This window comes from Mizuhopecten yessoensis, unplaced genomic scaffold (assembly GCF_002113885.1).
Source record: "Mizuhopecten yessoensis strain PY_sf001 unplaced genomic scaffold, ASM211388v2 scaffold3139, whole genome shotgun sequence".
Taxonomy (NCBI): domain Eukaryota; kingdom Metazoa; phylum Mollusca; class Bivalvia; order Pectinida; family Pectinidae; genus Mizuhopecten; species Mizuhopecten yessoensis.
This window is the reverse complement of record NW_018404895.1, coordinates 19,544-39,682: the sequence shown is the minus strand read 5'-3', so window position 1 is coordinate 39,682 and position 20,139 is coordinate 19,544. Positions and strand designations below refer to the sequence as shown.

Sequence of the window (20,139 nt, the reverse complement as noted above, 5' to 3'; positions counted from 1 at the left end):
ATAGCTGGTAATAAGCCCATGTCCAGCCAGATGCCCATGTCCAGCAATAAGCCCATGTCCAGCAATATGCCCATGTCCAGCAATAAGCCTGTGGCTAGTAAAAAAAGCCCCTGTCCAGCAATAAGCCAATGTCTAGCAATATGCCCATTGCTAGTAATAAGCCCATGTCCAGCAAAATGCCCATGTCTAGCAATAGGCCGATGTCCAGCAATAAGCCTGTGGCTAGTAAAAAAAGCCCATGTCCAGCAATAAGCCCATGGCTGGTTAAATGCCATGTCCAGCAATACGCCCACATGTTCATTTGCAGTTTAGTAGCACTGCCAACGAAAGTTATATCATTGTCTTATAACAAGCCCACCTCTTGTTTTAGTTAGGAGTTCATTTTTTGGCCTCTTGGGATTCTTGCAGGACAAAGACGGTAATATGAAAAAAAATCGCTGAGTTTGTTTTTGAACACAAACAGGAATAGAAAACATATTTTTGCGAGCTTTTGAAAGCGTTTTGTTTCCTTGTGGAAATCACAGTCTTTGCTTGACAAAGGAAAGAGACATTTTAGAATTCCTGTTTGTGTTCAAAACAGTCTGAGCATTTATTATTCATACCAAATTAAGGAATCTTATTGCAAACGGTAATATAAAATATGAAATAATATCAAGTTTTAATGATTTATTTTTTCTGCAGATGTTTCTACGATTCAGATGGAGATCTGCTGATTGGTAATGTAAAAATTCTGTGTGTCTTCCTACTGCATCATAGTGATGGGCATCTCAGTTTAAAACTTGTTATCGATCATTTGTTTCGAAATTGGTTAATAAATTTATGTGACTAAATACCCGAATAAAGTGAAAACACTTCATTTACATCAATAGAATTGCTAATCATACATTAGGTTTTGTTCTTTTGTTATGAATTAATTGCATGCAAATTTTATGCAGTTTTTATTTTTTTCTACATTTTAGTCTTGTCATAAGAATCATAAAAATTAATGACTGTCAATGCATGTTTTACACTGTAAATGTTTGACGCTTAAGTTCAGCAATGAATCGATTATATTAAATATGGAATTTGTAATTGATAATCAGAATCAGAATGGGCAAACCAATTAATTTTATATTATAATTGATCATCAGCGTCAAAGTGAATATTGCATCATTTCATCACTGTTTTGATGCAGCAAAAATTAAAAGAATATTCATGATCAATTTCATCAATAAATAGATAATCAGCTGTTAGAATTTTACAAACAAGCTCATCAATCAACGAACACCGTAAGAAAATCAAAATGCCACTGAGTGACTGTTTTTCCCTTTCCTATTTTCTTTTTTAAAGATAAAAGCTTCCATGTACCACTACCAAAAGCTGTGACTATGCATAAAAATCTTTTTATCCAGCATGACTATAGGTCTGATAAATCATTTCTGAAAAGAAAAGTGAACCTTGCGGAACTAGTATGAAAAATTATGAAAATATGCATAATATTCTTTTTAAATCACTGACAGCGTTTTGAATGTGACAAAATGAAACGGGTCCAGATGATGTAACCTTTGAACCTTAGGTCATTATACTGTCACTCGAACCGACAGAGCATTAATAGCCTGGCCCAGTCGCTATAAAGTTCTTTCCAAATCTTCATTAAGGGGAGGTTACTGTATGTACCAAAAACACTACATAGGAACTCTCTAGTGTTTTGCCTGCAGTGGCACAGGGATCCTTAACCCGTTTTATGCCTCAGTGACAAAAGTTCAAAGTTCGGAGTAATGAAACTTTGCTGGGTAAATAATGTTTTCTTTTATTAACTCTGAATTTTTATGGAAAACTATATCTATAGTATTATTTTTAATGAAGCAACTCACTGATATTGATTTGTATTTTAATTTTCTAATTGTATCATTTTCATTTTTCTATAAATATCTCCTTTATTTGACTCAAGCAAAAACTTTTTTAAACACAAAACTTGTTACTTAAACAGGTTAGCTGGTAAGCTAATTTTATCAGACTTCCTGAAGCTGCTGTATATTTGCTGATATTCACCAGGGTTTTTATTTCGCGAATGCATTAAAATTCGGGAAATCAAAACCCTCGTGAGTATTTTGAGATTGTCGCCATAACATCCGCGCTTCACACGTCCATGATATCTGTTGAGCTGGCGACTAGGTCAAAACATCTTACAAGAAGTACACTATATAAAAAGATAACAGTCTTACACAATAGATAGATCCATCAGTCGAATTATATTGTGGGTCACAATCAAACCATGCATGTTCCAAAATAGACTTACAGACGTGTGATTCGTTAAATTAAATCCCCACAAATAAATTCCAGACACAAAATCGCGAAAAAAGACTATACAGTAAATTTTGGAGCCCCGGTAGCTGACGTTTTCTAATTTTGAATAAGACTTTTTTATCGACTAACAGCAGACAATGGCTGACATCAATAGATTAAGGGGAATTTGCATGATGTATGAAATAAAACAAATAACCTGAAAATGGTGGGGTCAATTGAATTTTGTAAGGATAGTTTTTGATTTGTAAACTAGAACGAAGAACAGAAAAAGCAGTTAAGTTGTATGATAATCTAATACCGTGTGTATTTTATTGATTGCTGTTGTAACTCCATACCTGTTCAATGTAGTTGTTGTTTTTCTTTTACAGTGCCACAACAGGGAGCCTTGTTGATTACAACAGAATTCGGGAAGATAAAAGTGAACCCTAATGAGATTTGTGTCATACAGGTAAATGTGTTTCTTGTTGTGGCAAACACTTTGTTTGTTTATCCATTCTTCGAGAACAATTACGAATCATTCAAAATAAACAAAAATAAGCATATATATTCCTGTGTTTTGGTGGAATACGTGGAAAGGGTGGTCCAGGGAAAAATGAATCAAGGGTGCACACTTTGCTATGCGATAATCATATGTTTCAAAATTTTGCCATTCCATATGTTATCAAACTTATCTTCTTCGTAAAACATGCCTTTATAATATTTATTTCTTTACTATAAACAGTGATTCAGAAGTTTTGGTCTTGACAAGCTTCAAATCGTCAGACAAAATGATAAAACTGATCACTGTTAAAAGCCCATCCCAATGAATCAAAAAACACAACATCATTGTACCTCTTAATAATAATAATAATAATAATAATATACAACATTTGATATAGCTAGCGCCCTATCTAGTTAACATAAGCCACTCTGATTACAGTACATAGATATACAATTAATACAATTAGCATATACATTGATTAATACAATTTTTGAGGAATTTGCAGGAGCTGCCTTATCTGGCGCTAACTACTAGTCCTATGCCACCTGGCTAATATCTCCCTATGTGTGTATGTCTGCGTGTGTGCTGGAGATGTGATGTGTTCTGTTTGTAGTGGGATCGTGCTTCCAACGGCATCATTTATGGTGCCACTTCACTTGACTGCTACAGCACAGTTCCCGCAACATCCACCCCAGACCAATTTATACTCCACCTGGGTTGTAGGAGTTGTGTTGACAGGAGAAAAACAGTTTCTCTGAATATCCATGCATATGACGACTTCGGAGATTGAACCCAAGCCGACTTTGTGGAAGGCCCGAGTGTTTACCACTCGACCAATCCGCCCATACAAGCACACATCTTGTGTGGAGGTGGTAGCTAAGTGGCCTAGTGCCGATACTTAGCACCTGATAAGGAAGCTCCTGCTAGATTCTCAGATTGTATTAATTTTATCAATTGAATGTATTATCTTTGTCGTTTGATTGAAGAATGGCTGATAAAAGCTAGAAAGGTCAGTCAATTGAATGTTGTATAATAATGATTGCTCAGTTATAAAAAAAGTAGATAAGTTTTGAAAAATGTTATGTGTGGAGAAACTTTTTCAGGAAACACCAGGATGTATGACATATGTAAATTATACTCACTTCTGTGTTTGATAAGTTTGTAACATACATTTATCTGGAAAGGTTAGAGGGCCAAGCAGGGGATATTCACTGCAAATATGTAAAGGTCACAAGATATATAAACATATATTGCTTGTCTGTCACAGTAAGAAATTAAGTTTAACGTAGAGGTAGAGGGGCCCAGCAAGGGATTTTTACTGCAAATATTTAATGGTCACAGGATATATAAACAGAAATTGCTTGTCTGTCACTTTTAGGGATGAAGTTTAACGTGGAGGTCGAGGGGCCCAGTAAGGGATATTTACTGCAAATATATAATGGTCACAAGATATATAAACATAAATTGCTTGTCTGTCACTTTTAGGGATGAAGTTTAACGTGGAGGTAGAGGGGCCAGCAAGGGACATTTACTGCAAATATTTAATGATCACATTATATAAACACCAACTGCTTTTCTATTACAGTTAGGGATGCGGTTTAACGTGGAGGTCGAGGGGCCCAGCAGGGGATATATCCTGGAAGTTTTCAATGGTCACTTTACACTTCCTAACCTTGGACCCATAGGTGAGTGTTTCCTTAAGGATCCTCGAGCCACTGCAAAACAGTTGTAGCTAGCCATCGGAAATTGTATTTTCTGCTATGACTATAGCATTGATTAGTCATTTCGGAATTGAAAATAATAGCTTGTTGCCCTTTTATGAGAAATATTAAAGATGAAATAAACAAAAAGAAATTAGCAACACTGTTCTGAGTGTAAAAATACATTTGGGCTAAACCAGGATTGAACTCTGGACCGCCGTTTATAATACTGTTGTTTTAACCAATTGAGCTACCAGCTGGTTTAACGGTTGAATGCAAGCCTGGTCGCACTACAGTAAATTGTATACTAATGTTTGTCTATAGGTGCCAATGGCCTCGCTAATCCGCGGGACTTCCAGACTCCGTTCGCATGGTATGAGGATCGGGATGTTGCAAAGTACACAGTCATGAGTAAATTTCAAGGTCATCTTTTTAAATCTATTCAGGTTAGCAGCATGCAGGGTTTCCATATGTGCCTCCTTTCCAGCTCCTCAGAACTTAAAAATTGTGAATATTTAAATACCTATTTTCTTTTTTAATATGACACCAAATCCCATGGGCAAAAAAAAATGTTTTCTTTAATTACTTGTGATTTTTTGATCATAAACAAAATTACATGATATTAAATGATTATCACATCATATCAAGTGATATTAACAGATGATTCATTATGTAGAACTAGATTGTGTAGCAAGGAGAACAGTGTTTCGAGTAAAACATGATATTAACCAGAATGTGACATTAAACAATGTGACATTAAGTGGAATCTACTGTAAATGGAATGTTGTATTTTAATTGTTATCTTATCATGGCTTTATGTCCGTGGCACTCATATTTGAGAAGTAGGTTATCATGATTTCGTTTTTTGTTTCAGACACATTCCCCATTTGATGTTGTTGCTTGGCATGGTAACTACGCCCCGTACAAGTATGATCTTGCCAACTTTTGTACCGTAAACACAGTTTCCTTCGACCACATAGTAAGTACTGTCGGACATAAATGCTTATCAGTGTACTAACGAGCCACACAGATGTCACAAGTGTGGCGTAGTTATCATAGAGTAATCAAATACAGTTATTGACTTAAAGCTGACAGTTCAAGTTAAAAAGCTTTCAATTGAGATTAAAAATAAAATGTGGTCCCTCTTCCGGCTATCATTTCTAAGGAAGTGCCGAAAAATCTGAATCAAAAGCTATTGAACTTGCACTGACAGCTTTAAGGTGAAGTCTATGGCTACATTCGCATATCCGGTTGAAACGGTTGAACCGGTTGAACCTGTAACGAAAGCGACAGGTACAGATTTGGACGGAGGCTGACCTCATGAAAATTTGGTGCGTGTAGATTGAGAGATTGAGGGGTCCAGACGTACCTGACCGAAACTAAAATGCTGACTATTGCCAATTTGCGTTATTTCTTTCTTAAACTATGTCAAGTCAGATGTAATTTTTAAGATACATTATGTAATTTAGTGGACGCGTGAGAGAAGGGCATATTATTCTTGATACATTGTTTTTTATTCTCCGAAACTGTGGATTTTTAGCTCTGCTTATAGAACGGTCCACGTGCATTTGTTTATCGTGGAAAATTTCTGCGCCACACGTGCCGTTTTAACCGAGATACGCGAATGTAGCCCAAGTATTCATGGTTTATGGACCAGAGCTGGTATGTCCAGTAATATTCGAAGCCAAATGCCAAAGTGGTAACAAGGTTAGTAAATCAAGAACAGGCCTCACCTGAAGTCCATAACTGTTTTATTTTATTCATTAACCTGCCCACCCCTGACCACAATTAATTTTTGAACCACACTTGATTAAAGGATTGTGTATAGTCCATTTTAATCTGTTAGGCTTATTTCTTTTCCTAGTCTGAAGTCTGTAAACGGGTCAAACATGTCACATGGTCCAAGCTGAGTTACGAAATCACAGCTGGTATATTTTATTTTTAGAAAGGGGTCATGATGCTGTTCCTCCAGTCATAGTTGGGAATTAGTTACAGGTTAAATGTCATAATTATTCATTATTGACTTGTAGCGAGGTCAATTAGATATTTTACCATAACCTCCTAATTGTTTTCATGACTTCATAACTTGGTCTTAAAATTATTTTCATAAATATTATTTATTTTCGAGCTCGGAGAAGTATGACTTCTCTGCCTCTTACTTTATTTTTATATTTGAAATAGAATAGCAAAGCAAAATTTGAAATTCCTTTAGGCAACTATCACCATCAAGCTGATAGGTTGTGTAAGATATGCCAGTTTTTCCAAGCGCGTTCATTACTAAATATTTACCATCATATGGCATTGCCACTATATAACCCTACCAAATTCAGTTGACATTCATAAAGGCTATGAATGCCATGCACCTATTGTTGACATCATCATTACTAGGACATCATAATTGTTAGGATGGATATCACTGACCCTCCCTGAGCGATGGCTGTTCTTTTTTTATTGATCAAGCATGCACGATACATACATTATTTGAACTAAATGCTGAATAATAATAAGTAATTCAATTTTCTATGAGATGAACACTGGTTTAAAAAAACATTGGTGAAGTGTTGTGTTTTATGGAGGCCAGGAAGTCTTCTGGTTGGATGCCGGGCTCGTGACCGAAAGGTTGCGGGATCGAGTCATGGCACGGCATTGTGTTGTATCTTTGAGCAAGATACTTCATCCGCTTGTTCCAATCTTCTCAGCTGTAAATGAGTATGTGGTTGGGCAGTGCTAGAATTGTAGAATGCTAGCTGTGAGCGCCAAAAAGGCAGCACCATCTGTATGCTCCCCATTGAGTTGAGAAAGATATTGGCTGGTTGCAAAGGCCCTATAACCACAGATAATAATTTATGAACCGCTTTGAGACAAGCTACGAACTAGGTTGTGATAAAGCGGTATATAAGAACCTCAAATTATTATGGAACTAAAATAAATTTGTTGGGTTTCAGGACCCGTCAGTCTTTACTGTGTTGACATGTCAATCAACTAAGCCAGGCGTTGCTGTGGCCGACTTTGTCATATTCCCACCGAGATGGGGAGTGGCTGACCACACATTCCGACCCCCGTACTACCATAGTAAGTACACAAGATACCTTAAAAGTCATTAATGAAGATAAAATTAAGTTCTTCATAATGAAAGTAGCATAGACAAAATATTCACAGCGCTTTAATCTAAGAAATATTAATTTTACAGAGCAAAAATTGACATGTAATGAGAAATACAGTGTAGAAACCAAATTTTAAAGGTGAAGTGTAAAATAAATGGGATAAATTGTTGTTTAAAGGTTTTAAGGACATATAATAACTAATTACTAATATTTGTATCTTTCACAGGGAACTGTATGAGTGAGTTTATGGGTTTGATACATGGATCCTACGAGGCGAAGGTAAATATTACGTCATTATCAAATCCGCCGCAGAGAAGTTAGAGAGGAATTGTAAACAAACTGACTCAGCCGAATTTCATGAAACTTCATCAATGACGTCAACACATTTTGGAATTATGTATCTGTGATTAATATTTTGATCCGCCTTATTTCTATGCAACCATGAAGACAGGTACATTTTAGGGGGGGTAACAGTGACCTTGACCTTGGCAAACTTCACCCAACAATCATTAGGGTTCTTCCTCTTCTCTTTGGTAATCTGCATTCCAAGTGCAATGATTGTTCTGAAGTTTGCATCCAAATAAGAATTGTAAACAAACTGACAGACAAACATCCCGTATGATTGGTATATCCCCCTTAAGGTTTTTGTCGGGAAATAACATATAACTTTTGAGATTAAAGATTAAAGCACAATTTTTATTAGGGTTGTCAATGGTTAGCAGGTTAACTGGTGAAATGGGTCGAAAGACCACAAACGGCTATAACGAAATAAATAACCGAATAGTCGGACATTTATATACCCCCTTGCCTTGGGGAGCCCCATGTTTCCCTGGCTTAGACCTACAAGTTTCATACATTTGTAATAGGACGAGGAATAGTGATAAAGATAGTGCCGTCACTGGGGGTCGAACCCGCGACTATTGGCTCTCCAGCCTGATGCCCTACTGCTGAGCTAAAGGGAAATTCCCTACAGCTGACGCTTGTATGGCAACCTAATTAATCCACATCTTTTACACTATTCCCCCCTTTTTTCAAACACCAACCCAGGTTCTTTGACTCCCACGACAAGGGTTCTTCTACCTTGAACAGGGAGGGTCAACGGCACCAATTTGTAATAGGACGAGGAATAGTGATAAAGATAGTGCCGTCCCTGGGGGTCGAACCCGCGACTATTGGCTCTCCAGCCTGATGCCCTACTGCTGAGCTAAAGGGAAATTCCCTACAGCTGACGCCTGTAAGGCAACCTAATTAATGCACTTCTTTTACACATTAATGACACCAATAACGGAAGTTTTGTAATAAAAACAGTGTACAGCTGGCTGACATGTTAGTGTTGTTTTTGTACTCTATTGTAAATATTGACAAAGAGATGCCGACAACACCATAAAAAATATGAACAGATTTTAAAAGGAAGCCAGAATACAAAGTTGTGTAATGTTCAACTTCAGGAGGTAAAATGCACTTTTATATGTACACACTTGAATGAGCAAGCATGTTTTAAAACGTTCGTCGGTTTGATTTTGTTTTTAAGAACAATATCACTGCATACAATTTTGAGTACAGATAATTGTAATTTAATCCTGCCTTACTGTATATTCCAACATTTGTTGTCCATGAAATATACTTTACTGAGGATAAAATATTTCTTGTGTATAGTTTGAAATATACGAGTAAACGATCCTGCTTATTGATTTATACATGTATGTTTGTGGTGTAAATAAGTTTTAACATATAATGTTGTTGTTTATTGTTTGATTACCAAATTGACAGAATAACCGTAACCATTTACCCGATCGGAAGATTGTTTGAGTAACTGGTTTCCAAAAACCCTAATTTTTATATTTGTTTAGGAGAAAGGATTTCAACCTGGGGGCGGGAGTCTTCACAGCATGATGACTCCACATGGTCCAGACGCAAAATGCTTCGAAGACTGCTCCAACGCTCCACTGAAACCCCAGCGTGTGGCCGAGGGTACCATGGTCAGTAGGATTCGTGACGTTCTTTGTGGAACATTTAAAACTTATAGAATACTGTTCTACACTTATGGGGACATATCGTTAAATGACCACAGCTGTTAATAGGATGGTAAACCCCATACACAACATATATCAACACTGTTACTGTATATTGGTGAAATATGACGAGATAGTTGAGCTCCATGAATACAGAAACCACTTGACAGGTTGTTTGGAAAGCTTTTCTTTCTTTTTTCATAAAAATGTCCCTATACATCAACCGTTTCATTAATGTTTTAGCCACTTTAGCTTGGAAAAGAGGAATTTTTATTGATCCACGGCAATGTTTTTTGTGTCGCCTACAAAGCGAGGCGATATATAGGTATTTCTTTGTCAGCGCCGTCGTCGTCGGTTGCGTCGTCCGAAACAAGGTTTCCATGCGATAACATGAGTTCCCTTGGGTTGATTCAGTGTAAACTTGGTACACATATTGCATACCAATATATCTCGGACGAGTTCACATTTTAGAAGTTTATCTACATTTTTGGTGGAGTTATGCCCCTTTTATTGCCAAATAAGGGCATTGTGTAGTAAATGCAAGAACTTTTTTTATTTTTTAATCAACTTTGTACGGTAATGCTAGGAACAATAATGTTCAACATTTATTTCAAGTTTTTCTGTCGAGTTATAACTTTTCTTACTAAAAGTGCTGAGCAGGCGACACATCCACTCCCATGGAATTCTTGTTAGCTAACCTGACCAGGAGGGACAAGAGAGCTTATGCCATGACACAGCATCTGTAATATTTTTCTTTAAAAGTCCTTAATTGCTCAGTGGATTTTGACCAAATTTGGTTCTGGAGCCTCATTGGTCGAAAGGTTCTCAATTTTGTATAAATGGAGGGTATAGCCCTGCTGAGGGCAGAGGGGCAGAGCTAAATAGGGGGGAAAGAGGTAAATCTTCAAAATCTTCTCATTCAATGAAATAATGAGCATCTTTGGATAAAGGGGTCGCAATTTTGTAAATGGAGGATGTGGCCCCTTTAAGGGCAGATGGCTGTGGCCCAATAGGGGAAATGTTTCTCCTGCTGTACAAATGAAGGGATTTAAACCAAATGTGCAATCTGCGCTGGACCATCTTTGGACAAAGGGGTTTCAATTTTATATAAAAGAAGGATGTGGCCCCCTAGAGGCAGAGGGGTATGTGGGGGCCAATCGGGGAAATACTGGAAAACGTCTCTCCTTCTGTGCAAATGAAGGGATTTAAACCAAATGTAGTCTGCAGTATCCTTTGGGTAAAAAGACTCAATTTTGTAAAACTGAGGCCTATGCTCCCTCCTTTCCGGCAAATGGATGAGGCCCAATTAGGGAAATAGAGGGAAAAAATTAACATCCTTTTACTTTTTGTACTGGTGAAGGAAAATGATCCAAAAATATTCAAGAGCATCTTTGGGCAAAGGGAATTCAACTTTATATAATCGGAGGATGTGGCCCCCCCCCAGGGAAGAAGGATGGGGCCCAATAGGGGAAATAGAGGAAACTTAATATTTCTCCTTACAAACGAAGGGATTTAAACCAAATGTGGCCTGAAGCATGCTTTTGCTAAGCGCAATTACAATTTATAGAAGTCTTTAAAACTTTATACAACTTCTTCATAATAAAAGCCAGTTCAGGTTATGAAGGAGTTTCCTAAGATGTTACATGCATCTCCTTCAAATATATTTACAGTGCTTTGATAGAAAGATGTTTGCATGAATCCAGCCAACCATTAGTGATAAAGGAGTGGTGACTTGGAAAATAATTGAGTCAGTGTGCTGTTTTCCTGTTTCAGGCGTTTATGTTCGAGTTGTCGTTTAGTATGACGGTGACAGACTGGGGCAACAAGACTAAAGTGGACAACACATACTACAAGTGCTGGCAGCCGCTACAGAAACACTTCTCACCGCCAAAGACTGACCCTACTGGTGGGTTTAATTCTAGGTCATGATAGCGGCCTCATGAGATTGGATACTGTTTCTGATTCATAAATCTTTAACTTTTGCATCCATTTTATTCAGAGGTTTCGTCTTGATTTTAGAATGCTTCTTGTTGTTATAGAGGCAAAATGCAGAGTAAGAAATGCTCATGTCTCTAGCTGTTTTCTAGGAGAGTAAAGCTAGGTTATAAATGTAGACTTGATACTATGATTTGTGCAGAAATATGTGTGACACAGATTGTACATGTAGCAGAACTGGACTCGGGGTCGATCGCCGGCGACCAGGTAGCTCAGTTGGTTAGAGCGTCCATCTAGAGTTCGGAGGGTCCTCATGGGTTTGAACCCCGGCCTGGCCCTGCGTTTTACCTCTCCTGTTACACTCATATTACTATGGTGTTATAATCGAGGTTATATGGTTATTAACCCTACATGCTAAATGCATTGTTGACGTGACGTCGTTCATGCATTGTTGACGTGACGTCGTCGTACAATTGTTATGAATCGGGGAATCTCCACTTGTCAAACCCTAGGGCAAGACACCTGTCCAGGGTAAGGGAAAGAGTTATCCAACATGGATGTTCATATATATATAGGGCATGTTATGTTGTTTATGTATATGTAGAGGTGGAGAAATAATTGAAATATCAGGTTACCAACTTCGCTTTTACATGTACATTTTTGTATTAGAGATTTCCTTTGCGATATGTACTACGTGACGTGTACAGTGCTGCTTACCGTAATTATCCAGCAATAAGCCCATGCTTGGTAATAAGCCCACCAGCATATATTGTAGTCTTTTTCAATGGCATCTAATGAGCCATTCCCCTACTTTGAGTTAGAGATTATATGCGGGCCCCACCGGCTTATTTCAGGATGAATACGGTAATCTTTTTGGAAGATATACAACAGAATGTATTATTATGAATATCATTTCTGTTCAATTAAGTTTAATTTGAATTTTTCTATCAATTTGTGAAATAAAACTTGATTCACTTTGCTTTATTCTATAGCATGACCTTTTTTTATAATTTTGTTCATTTTTGTTTCTTGCAGATGGACCCAGCAAAGTGAAAAAGGCAAAAAAATGACCAGTTTTATTTTTGCAATCTAGTTTTAAAAGAAAGAGTATTAATGCTTTATACTACCGGTACAGTTTTTGGCAGAACATGTATCACGCATTGAGGGTTAGCTGTTCTTTTACAATTCATATTCAGAGTCTATTTGTTCAGACATTATTTTATATTTTTATCCACTTGTACTTGTTGTCATCGTTACAACAGCCTTACACTGCACATCAAGACTTGGACACTTAAAATTCTCCTGCTTATAAATAACAATTTCAATGACAGAAAGTTTTTTCCAACATATATTTTATCACTGTTATGGACGGAGCAGCACAGAGGGTTTTAATGTTGGAGGAAACAGGACCCATAGAAAACCCGCATCATTGGGCGGGCGACCCAAAACCTTTACATATCCTGATCGGGGAATCGAACCCCAGCCATCTTGTTTAAGACGCGTGCACTGTCTACAGAGGCACCAACCATCCAGAAACTACATGGGACTTGAATCTACATATTATCCCTTAAAATTTCATTTCACAGTGATGTACCATTGAAGAATTTGTTCAGTATTACATTGTCCATGGGTGAATTACGATTTAAAATAAAGATTTTGTGATGACGAAGCCAACAATGAATAAAGACAAGAATCAGTGCTGGAGTTGGTACATTTTAAGAAGCTACACATGTGTAAGGTTGGTTCAACGCCCCACGCCGTTTTCGACTCTTTGAATTCTTGTTTAAAATTTACCAACCTGTCACAAGCTGATCTTCATTCCATCACATGAGCCAACATGTCCCTGGAATGTGTGTTCCTGTTACGGTGCATTCCTTGTGCCGTAAAGAGTTACCTCCCTGTAATCTGGTCACTTATTTGTCCATACCTAGTCTTGTGCCGTAAAGAGTTGCCTCCCTGTAATTTGGTCACTTATTTGTCCATTCCTAGTCTTGTCACAGTCATTGGACTTTGAGATTTGTTATATCACATGTCATGTGCTTGAATCTCCGAGTGTTTTGATTGCATATTTTCAATGTATATTGTGTTTAAAATTTAATTATAGATTTTATCTCAATATTTGAAGGTACATTTTTTTCTTATATATTTTTTTTTTTTTTTTTTTACATGCTTCAATCATTTACATATGTTGTAAATTATATTGTCCATTTCAAAGCGTCTGTCATCTTCCTTGGCATTCTGGTTTCGGCTGTTGTTAATACTAATGTAATGGGTTGTGTATAAGTGCTTCTTTGTCCAAAGTAATGCATGTTCATTGTGTTGGTAAATCAACAGGAAATGCTTATCTTATCCAGTTTGACTCGCATAAAATAAAATGGACATTTTGTGTTTTAAATAACGAAAACATCTACTGCAGGTTTATAAATAATTGTATTGACCTCAGTAAAAGTTATTAATTGGTTTTTAAAGGAGGACATTTTTTTCCTCAATTTAGCTAATACATATTGTCAATACTGTTATTGTTAAAACAGCTACATTAGATGTTTTTATATTTGACGCAGGTCGATATAATTAAATGTATCTTTACGAATTTTAGCATTAAATGCAGAAATGTTTATCCACAATCAGTAATTAAATTTAAGATCTTTATGAGAATGTGTATGTGGTTGATATTGGTTTGTTAAATCACCTGTCCGTCAGTCATCATCCTTTCCTTTAAACGACTTCTTCTAAAGAACCAAAAGAGGCCTACACCCATGACATTGGCTTTTATAGCTCTCTGGGGAAGTTTTGAAACAAAAAAGACCTTTACCCACTTTCAAGGTCACAGAGGTCAAATGCATCAAAAAACGTTTTAATCAACTTCTGAAGATCTGGAAGGTCTACAACAAAGTTGTTTGACAAAATGACCTTGTCCAACTTTCAAGGTCACTGTGGCAAAAGGTGTCAAAAACTTAAATGATTTCTTTTGATATTTCGCTGGTAGATCAAAATTAGCATGGACTTACTTTCAAGGTCAGAGGTCAAATATGTCAAAAAAACTTTAAAGGAATTCTGAAGAAGTGAAGGCCTAGAATCATGATATTTAGCAATACGCTTCCTGGGTTGAAGCCTTACAAAGTCTGTGAACAAAAATGACTTTGACCTACTTTCAATGTCACAGGAGGCAAATATATGCCTTCTTCTGAAGAGTTCTGACACTGGCTTAAAGTTTCCTGAGATTCAGCCCAATAAACTTGGCAAAATGATTGTTAAAAATGACCTTGACCTACTCCCTAGGTCATAACATGGAAATGTTTTACATATCCTCTATAAAACCATATACAATGGCTAGACTTGCAGAGATAATTTCATTCATGCTACAGGATTGGCTCAGGGATCAATGTTTATTAGTCCCCCACCTGGAACCGGGGGGACTATAGTTTTGCGTTGTGTCCATCCGTCCTAACGCTATCTTGTCCTTGGTGAGGCGGTGTGTCATGTATCAAAAGTAGGTCACTCTGACCTACAATTTGACCTTTGACCTACATCAAAGAAAATGTTTGTCTGGGCTCTATCTCTACTAGTCACTGGAACTTTATACTTGGAGTATTGGTTCATCTTGGTGAGGCGGTATGTCGTATATCAAAGTAGGTCACTCTGTTTTTGATCAGGTCACTGACACTATTCCTTATTGAATACGGTGGGTCTGTCAAACATTCATATATAGAATCAGTTCCTGCACAAGTTTATCATTCATGCATTTCACATTCGGTGGGGGACTATAATTCACCGAATTGTCTTGTTCCAGAATGAATGTGTGCTTGTTATATGATTACCATGAAGCTCTGAATTGATTTATTTTTGTGTTAAAGATACTGTAGATATAAATAAACTTTGCTTCCAGGATATCACCTTGTGATTTTTTTTTCTCAATTTTTGTCTGGAAAAAAAACAGAATTACTACCCATTCTTTTCATGGATGATGATTAGTACAGAATCTAACATACTGCATGGCCCTCTCTCCAGTGAATGTCAGGGTGTATAATGCCATTGACTTTGTATTAACTCTATATTCACAATCAAACCCTTTTTAGCCCACCATCATCTGATGGTGGGCTATTAAAATCACCCTGCGTCCGTGGTCTGTCCGTACGTTGTCTGTCGTCTGTCATCCGTCGTCCGTCCTTAAACAATTCTTATTATTGGTATTTCTCATGAAGTACCAGAGGGATCTTTCTCAAATTTTATATGTAGGTTCCCCTTGGTCCTCAGCTGTGCAGGACAACTTTTGGGACTGATCGGATAACAACATGGCTGACAGGCTGCCATCTTGGATTTTGACATTGAAGGTTTGTTATCATAATTTCTCGGGAAGTACTGGAGATATCGATCCATCTCAAATTTTATATGTAGATTTCCCTTGGTCTGTAGTTGTGCGTGTTAAATTTTGAGACTGATCGGATGTAGAAAATGGCCAACAGGCCACCATCTTGAATTGTGACATTGTTTTAGCTATTTATCAGGAAGTACTGGTGATCTTTCTCACATCTTATATGTAGGTTCCCCTAGGTCCTTACTTGTGTATATAAACTTTTGAGACTGATCAGATAAACAAAATAGCAGACAGGCAGACATCTTGGATTTGACAGTGAAGGTTTGTTATGGCTATTACTCGGGGAAATACTGGTGAGATCTTTCTTAAATTATTTATTTAAGTTCCCCTTGGTATGAAGTTATGCATATTTTCTTATGAGACTGATTGAATAAACAAATCTTTGATTTTGACAGTTTGTCAGTGTTATTTCCCAGGAAGTACTGGAGGGTTCTTTCTCAAATTCTATATACAGGTTCCCCACTATCCTTTATTGTTCATGTTTACTTTTGAATCTGATTAGTTAAACAAAATCGCCTATCGACGGCCATCTTCGATTTTTGACATTGAAGGTTTGTTAGTACTACCTCTTAGGAATAACTTGAGGGATCTTTCTCAAATTTGATATGTAGGTTCCCCTTGATCCCTCGTTGTGCATGTTATATTTTGAAACTGATCATAAAAACAAAATGGCTAAAGGAAGAACTAATCAGATCTTTCTCATATTGCAATGATCAATTCTATTTCTTTCACATTACCGGTAAGTACTGTACTAGTAAATACCCAATAAGTGAAATGCCAACTCACTATGAAGGTTGGTTTTCATACACATCAGTATTAAGTTTAGATCAAAAGTTACCTGAAGGTGCATTTACTGTTAACATGACTCGATCAAACAGATTAGAGGAAAGAAGAGAAAATATTGAACTGACAAAGAACTAATGAAGATGGTACAATGGTGGGCGCCAAGATTCCTCTGGGATCTCTTGCTATTCATTACCAGCTGAAGTGCCAGGACCACTGGGACATTTTAATAGAAACAAAATGGTTCCTCCTGTCAAAATATTGTTCATAAACAACTATTAACTAGCGATGGCTAGATTATCGAGGCCCCGCCATGCAAGCTAATATAAATGTCAACAATATGTCGCAAAACTAAAGAAAAAACCCAATTAATTACAGATATAGAAATTTATTAAAAAAATGAATCGGTTAAGCTTCACAGTAAAAAATTTGAATTGCATTCAGTCCATCCACCTTGCCATTCTATGTAAAACCTTGAAAGTCATTTGCAAGTCCAGTCAAAGTCCAATGGAACCCCAGTCCAGCCCAGTAAATATTGGAACCATCAGGTGGACTTTGTGTTGATGATGAATTAATCATCTGTTATGTCTTACTGACCAAAACTTGACCATTCAGTATATTTTGATTTCATCCATCTGGTCCAACTGTTTCTGAAATGCTTCTGTCAACATCTGTACTACTCCAAGTCCTTCACTAAAGACTTTGAGAAGGGAGCTTTCCACACCTTGAGACATACAACTGTATATCTGGGCGAAGTTTGGTCAAGGGAGACGACCCTTATCCTTCTCATTTCATCGTTGTCTACCAGAACATCCAGTGCATCGCCGCTCTTGACCTGCGATAGAACATTGAAACAAAAATTAACAATAAGATATCCCAGTGGGATCTTGGTGCCTACCATCATCAAGATCTTCATTAGTTCTATGTAAGTTTGATCTTTTCCCTTCATTTCTCTTCTTTATTCTTATCTGTTGCATTGATAGCCTTGTCAACAATAAATATATCTTGTGGTAATTTTTGATCAAAAATTCTGTAATGCTAGGTTTGAGAGTGTCATTTCAAAGTGAAGTCATTGATCATTATAAACTTCTTGAGTAATAGCAATAACAAACTAGAACAGCCATCTTGTTTTTCCAGACAGTCTCGAGATGAAATTTGCACAACTTTTTTAAAGGACCAATTAAGTGGACCATGTTTATAAAACTTGAGATAGATGCTGAAAAATAGTGGTAAAAAGCTTAAATTGTCACATTACAAGATGGCTGCTGAACACTTACAAGGAAAGAGCCACCTAATGCAGCATAATCTTCTTAAAATTTAACATCTACTAAGTTGGAAATGGGTTAACATATTTCCCGTCCCTCTGACTGTCTGGGTTATTAGAGTGTTATTTTATGAAATTTTTCTATACTTTTGACGACTGAATTTACTGACTTGTCATATTTTGGCTTAGTGAGTTGTACTGAGCAGCTTAAAGTCGAGACACTGGTCATTTGTACTCTTTGCTTGACAAAGGAACAGACATTTTTGCTTTTGTTCAATACAAACTTAGCATTTATTATTCATACTAAACTGATGGATCAACATGAGGGGCAAGTTAAAACACATAAACACATGATGATTGTATACAAATGTAACAAGTCAAACACCACTCTCTAAAGTTATTACAACCAGGAACAAAAGTGACATGATGAAAGTTGAGGTGCGTTACCTAAACCAGATTAGATGACATGATGGCTGATCGTAATTTACGACCCCCCTCACACCCAAAATCAGAAATATTATACTGTCGTATTATTTTATTGGGAAACGTCAGCAAATCAGACTACATGAGGAGAAAGTAAGATAAGATAACATCCTCGCCTAGATTATCCTTTTTATATCAAACCTGTATTAGGAGACCACCAATGGGAATTAGTCCAAAAAGTGATCTCTTAACACTGATGGTCTCTTAACTCAGGTGGTCCCTTTACTCAGGTGATCCCTTAACACATGTGGTCTTTTAATACAGGTAATCTCTAAACACAGGTGGCATCTTAATACATGCAGTCTCTTAATACAGGTGGTCTTTTAATACAGGTGGTCTCTTAACACAGGTATTCTTTTAATACAGGCAGTCTCTAAACACAGGTGGTCTCTTAATACAGGTGGTCTCTAAACATAGGTGGTCTCTTAATACAGGTAGTCTCTAAATACAGGTGGTCTTTTAATACAGGTTCAGTTCACAAAGAATTTGCCACAATGGGAAACATTATAAGTGTCCTCTTAACCCATGTGGTCTCTTGGAAATCATGGTTGTATAAACAGATTGGACTGTATTATGTATGAGTAAATAATTGTTAAACTATATGTGACTTACGATTGTCCTTTTCAGTTTTAAAGGGAGACCATTTAGTTTACATTTCTGTTCAGAGAGATCATTCAGGAATTTCCTGCAAAGAAATAAACAAATATACGTCAGATTTTCATTTTCCTGTTACATTCCCTGTACATATAATTATGTTGTGACTTTCCAAGTGTCTGTCCTAACATTCAATAAGTGAAAAATTCCTTCCACCAGTATAATTGTTCAAAGGTTCCTTAATCTTAACAAAATGTGATTCTGTTTCAAATCCCTGCTTTCAGGTGTGTATAATTTCTTATTTGAAGCAAAACTAAACATTTAAGAACAGAATAAAAACATCAATTTTTCAGATCGTCCGTTAGGCCTTTCTGCCTTCTAGGGCTTCTTCAGGCAGATTCTTAACAAAATGTGATGTACTGTATAATGTACAGACCCATATAAGGAGGGGGAGGGGGGAAACTCACAGTAGTTTCTGATTTGTTTTTCATCATTGAATTTTTATCGATAAACTGATTGGGAATTTCAATTCGGTGAAGAAGAATGCCCATATTGTATGAAGACAATGATTAAGAAAATTTATTTATATATACATGATTTATGTACTGTATGAATAAAAAACATACTTGCTGGATATTCGGAAACCAAATCTGCACATTGAGTCATATCTTGGTTGTGATAAATTCCCCTTCAACATCTTATAATTTGATGACAACTTTGCATCTCCCGTGAAATCAACATCCGGGAATGGCTTCAAAAGAAAAAATTATAAAAGTGTTCTGAACCCTTTAACATATTTTTCAATTTTCAATCAGACCTGCAATGGCAAAAATATAGGAAAAAATAATTACAAGATTTTAAATATTTTGTATATCCCTTCTTGGATCCCACTTCTCTGTAAGAAGCATTTTCAAATGGTGGAGATTAATAAAAAACAAAAGGAAAAATAAATGGAGGGGCTGAACCCTAGGGGTTGAGGGGTGGGGCCAAAAGGTGTAATTTGGCCATATTGCTTTAAGCCACTTTTTCTTTGGAAATAAGTGATGGACATCAACCATATTTGAATGGAGGCATTATCAGATGGTGGGGATTCGAGAAAAAACAAATGGAGGACCTGGCCCC

General features: G+C 36.8%; 2 protein-coding genes across 2 annotated transcripts in view; one reads left to right on the top strand and one right to left on the bottom strand.

Moving 5' to 3' along the window:
• LOC110447057 (homogentisate 1,2-dioxygenase-like) overlaps positions 1–15,406 on the top strand; it is a 30,324-nt gene extending 14,918 nt beyond the window's left edge. The window contains exons 7-16 of the mRNA XM_021492473.1: positions 682–716; positions 2,655–2,734; positions 4,353–4,452; positions 4,792–4,913; positions 5,342–5,446; positions 7,413–7,539; positions 7,798–7,850; positions 9,422–9,550; positions 11,357–11,489; positions 12,554–15,406. Coding sequence (XP_021348148.1) covers positions 682–716; positions 2,655–2,734; positions 4,353–4,452; positions 4,792–4,913; positions 5,342–5,446; positions 7,413–7,539; positions 7,798–7,850; positions 9,422–9,550; positions 11,357–11,489; positions 12,554–12,588 — 919 coding nt within the window. The 3' untranslated portion in view covers positions 12,589–15,406. The remainder of the gene's footprint in view (positions 1–681; positions 717–2,654; positions 2,735–4,352; positions 4,453–4,791; positions 4,914–5,341; positions 5,447–7,412; positions 7,540–7,797; positions 7,851–9,421; positions 9,551–11,356; positions 11,490–12,553) is intronic.
• Positions 15,407–17,048: 1,642 nt separating this feature from the next.
• The window catches only part of LOC110447056, a 7,182-nt gene continuing 4,091 nt past the window's right edge, over positions 17,049–20,139 (bottom strand). Inside the window, exons 2-4 of the mRNA XM_021492472.1 lie at positions 19,644–19,768; positions 19,036–19,108; positions 17,049–17,511 (exon numbers count right to left, since the gene is read on the bottom strand). Of these exons, the coding sequence (XP_021348147.1) occupies positions 17,353–17,511; positions 19,036–19,108; positions 19,644–19,768 (357 nt within the window). The 3' untranslated portion in view covers positions 17,049–17,352. The remainder of the gene's footprint in view (positions 17,512–19,035; positions 19,109–19,643; positions 19,769–20,139) is intronic.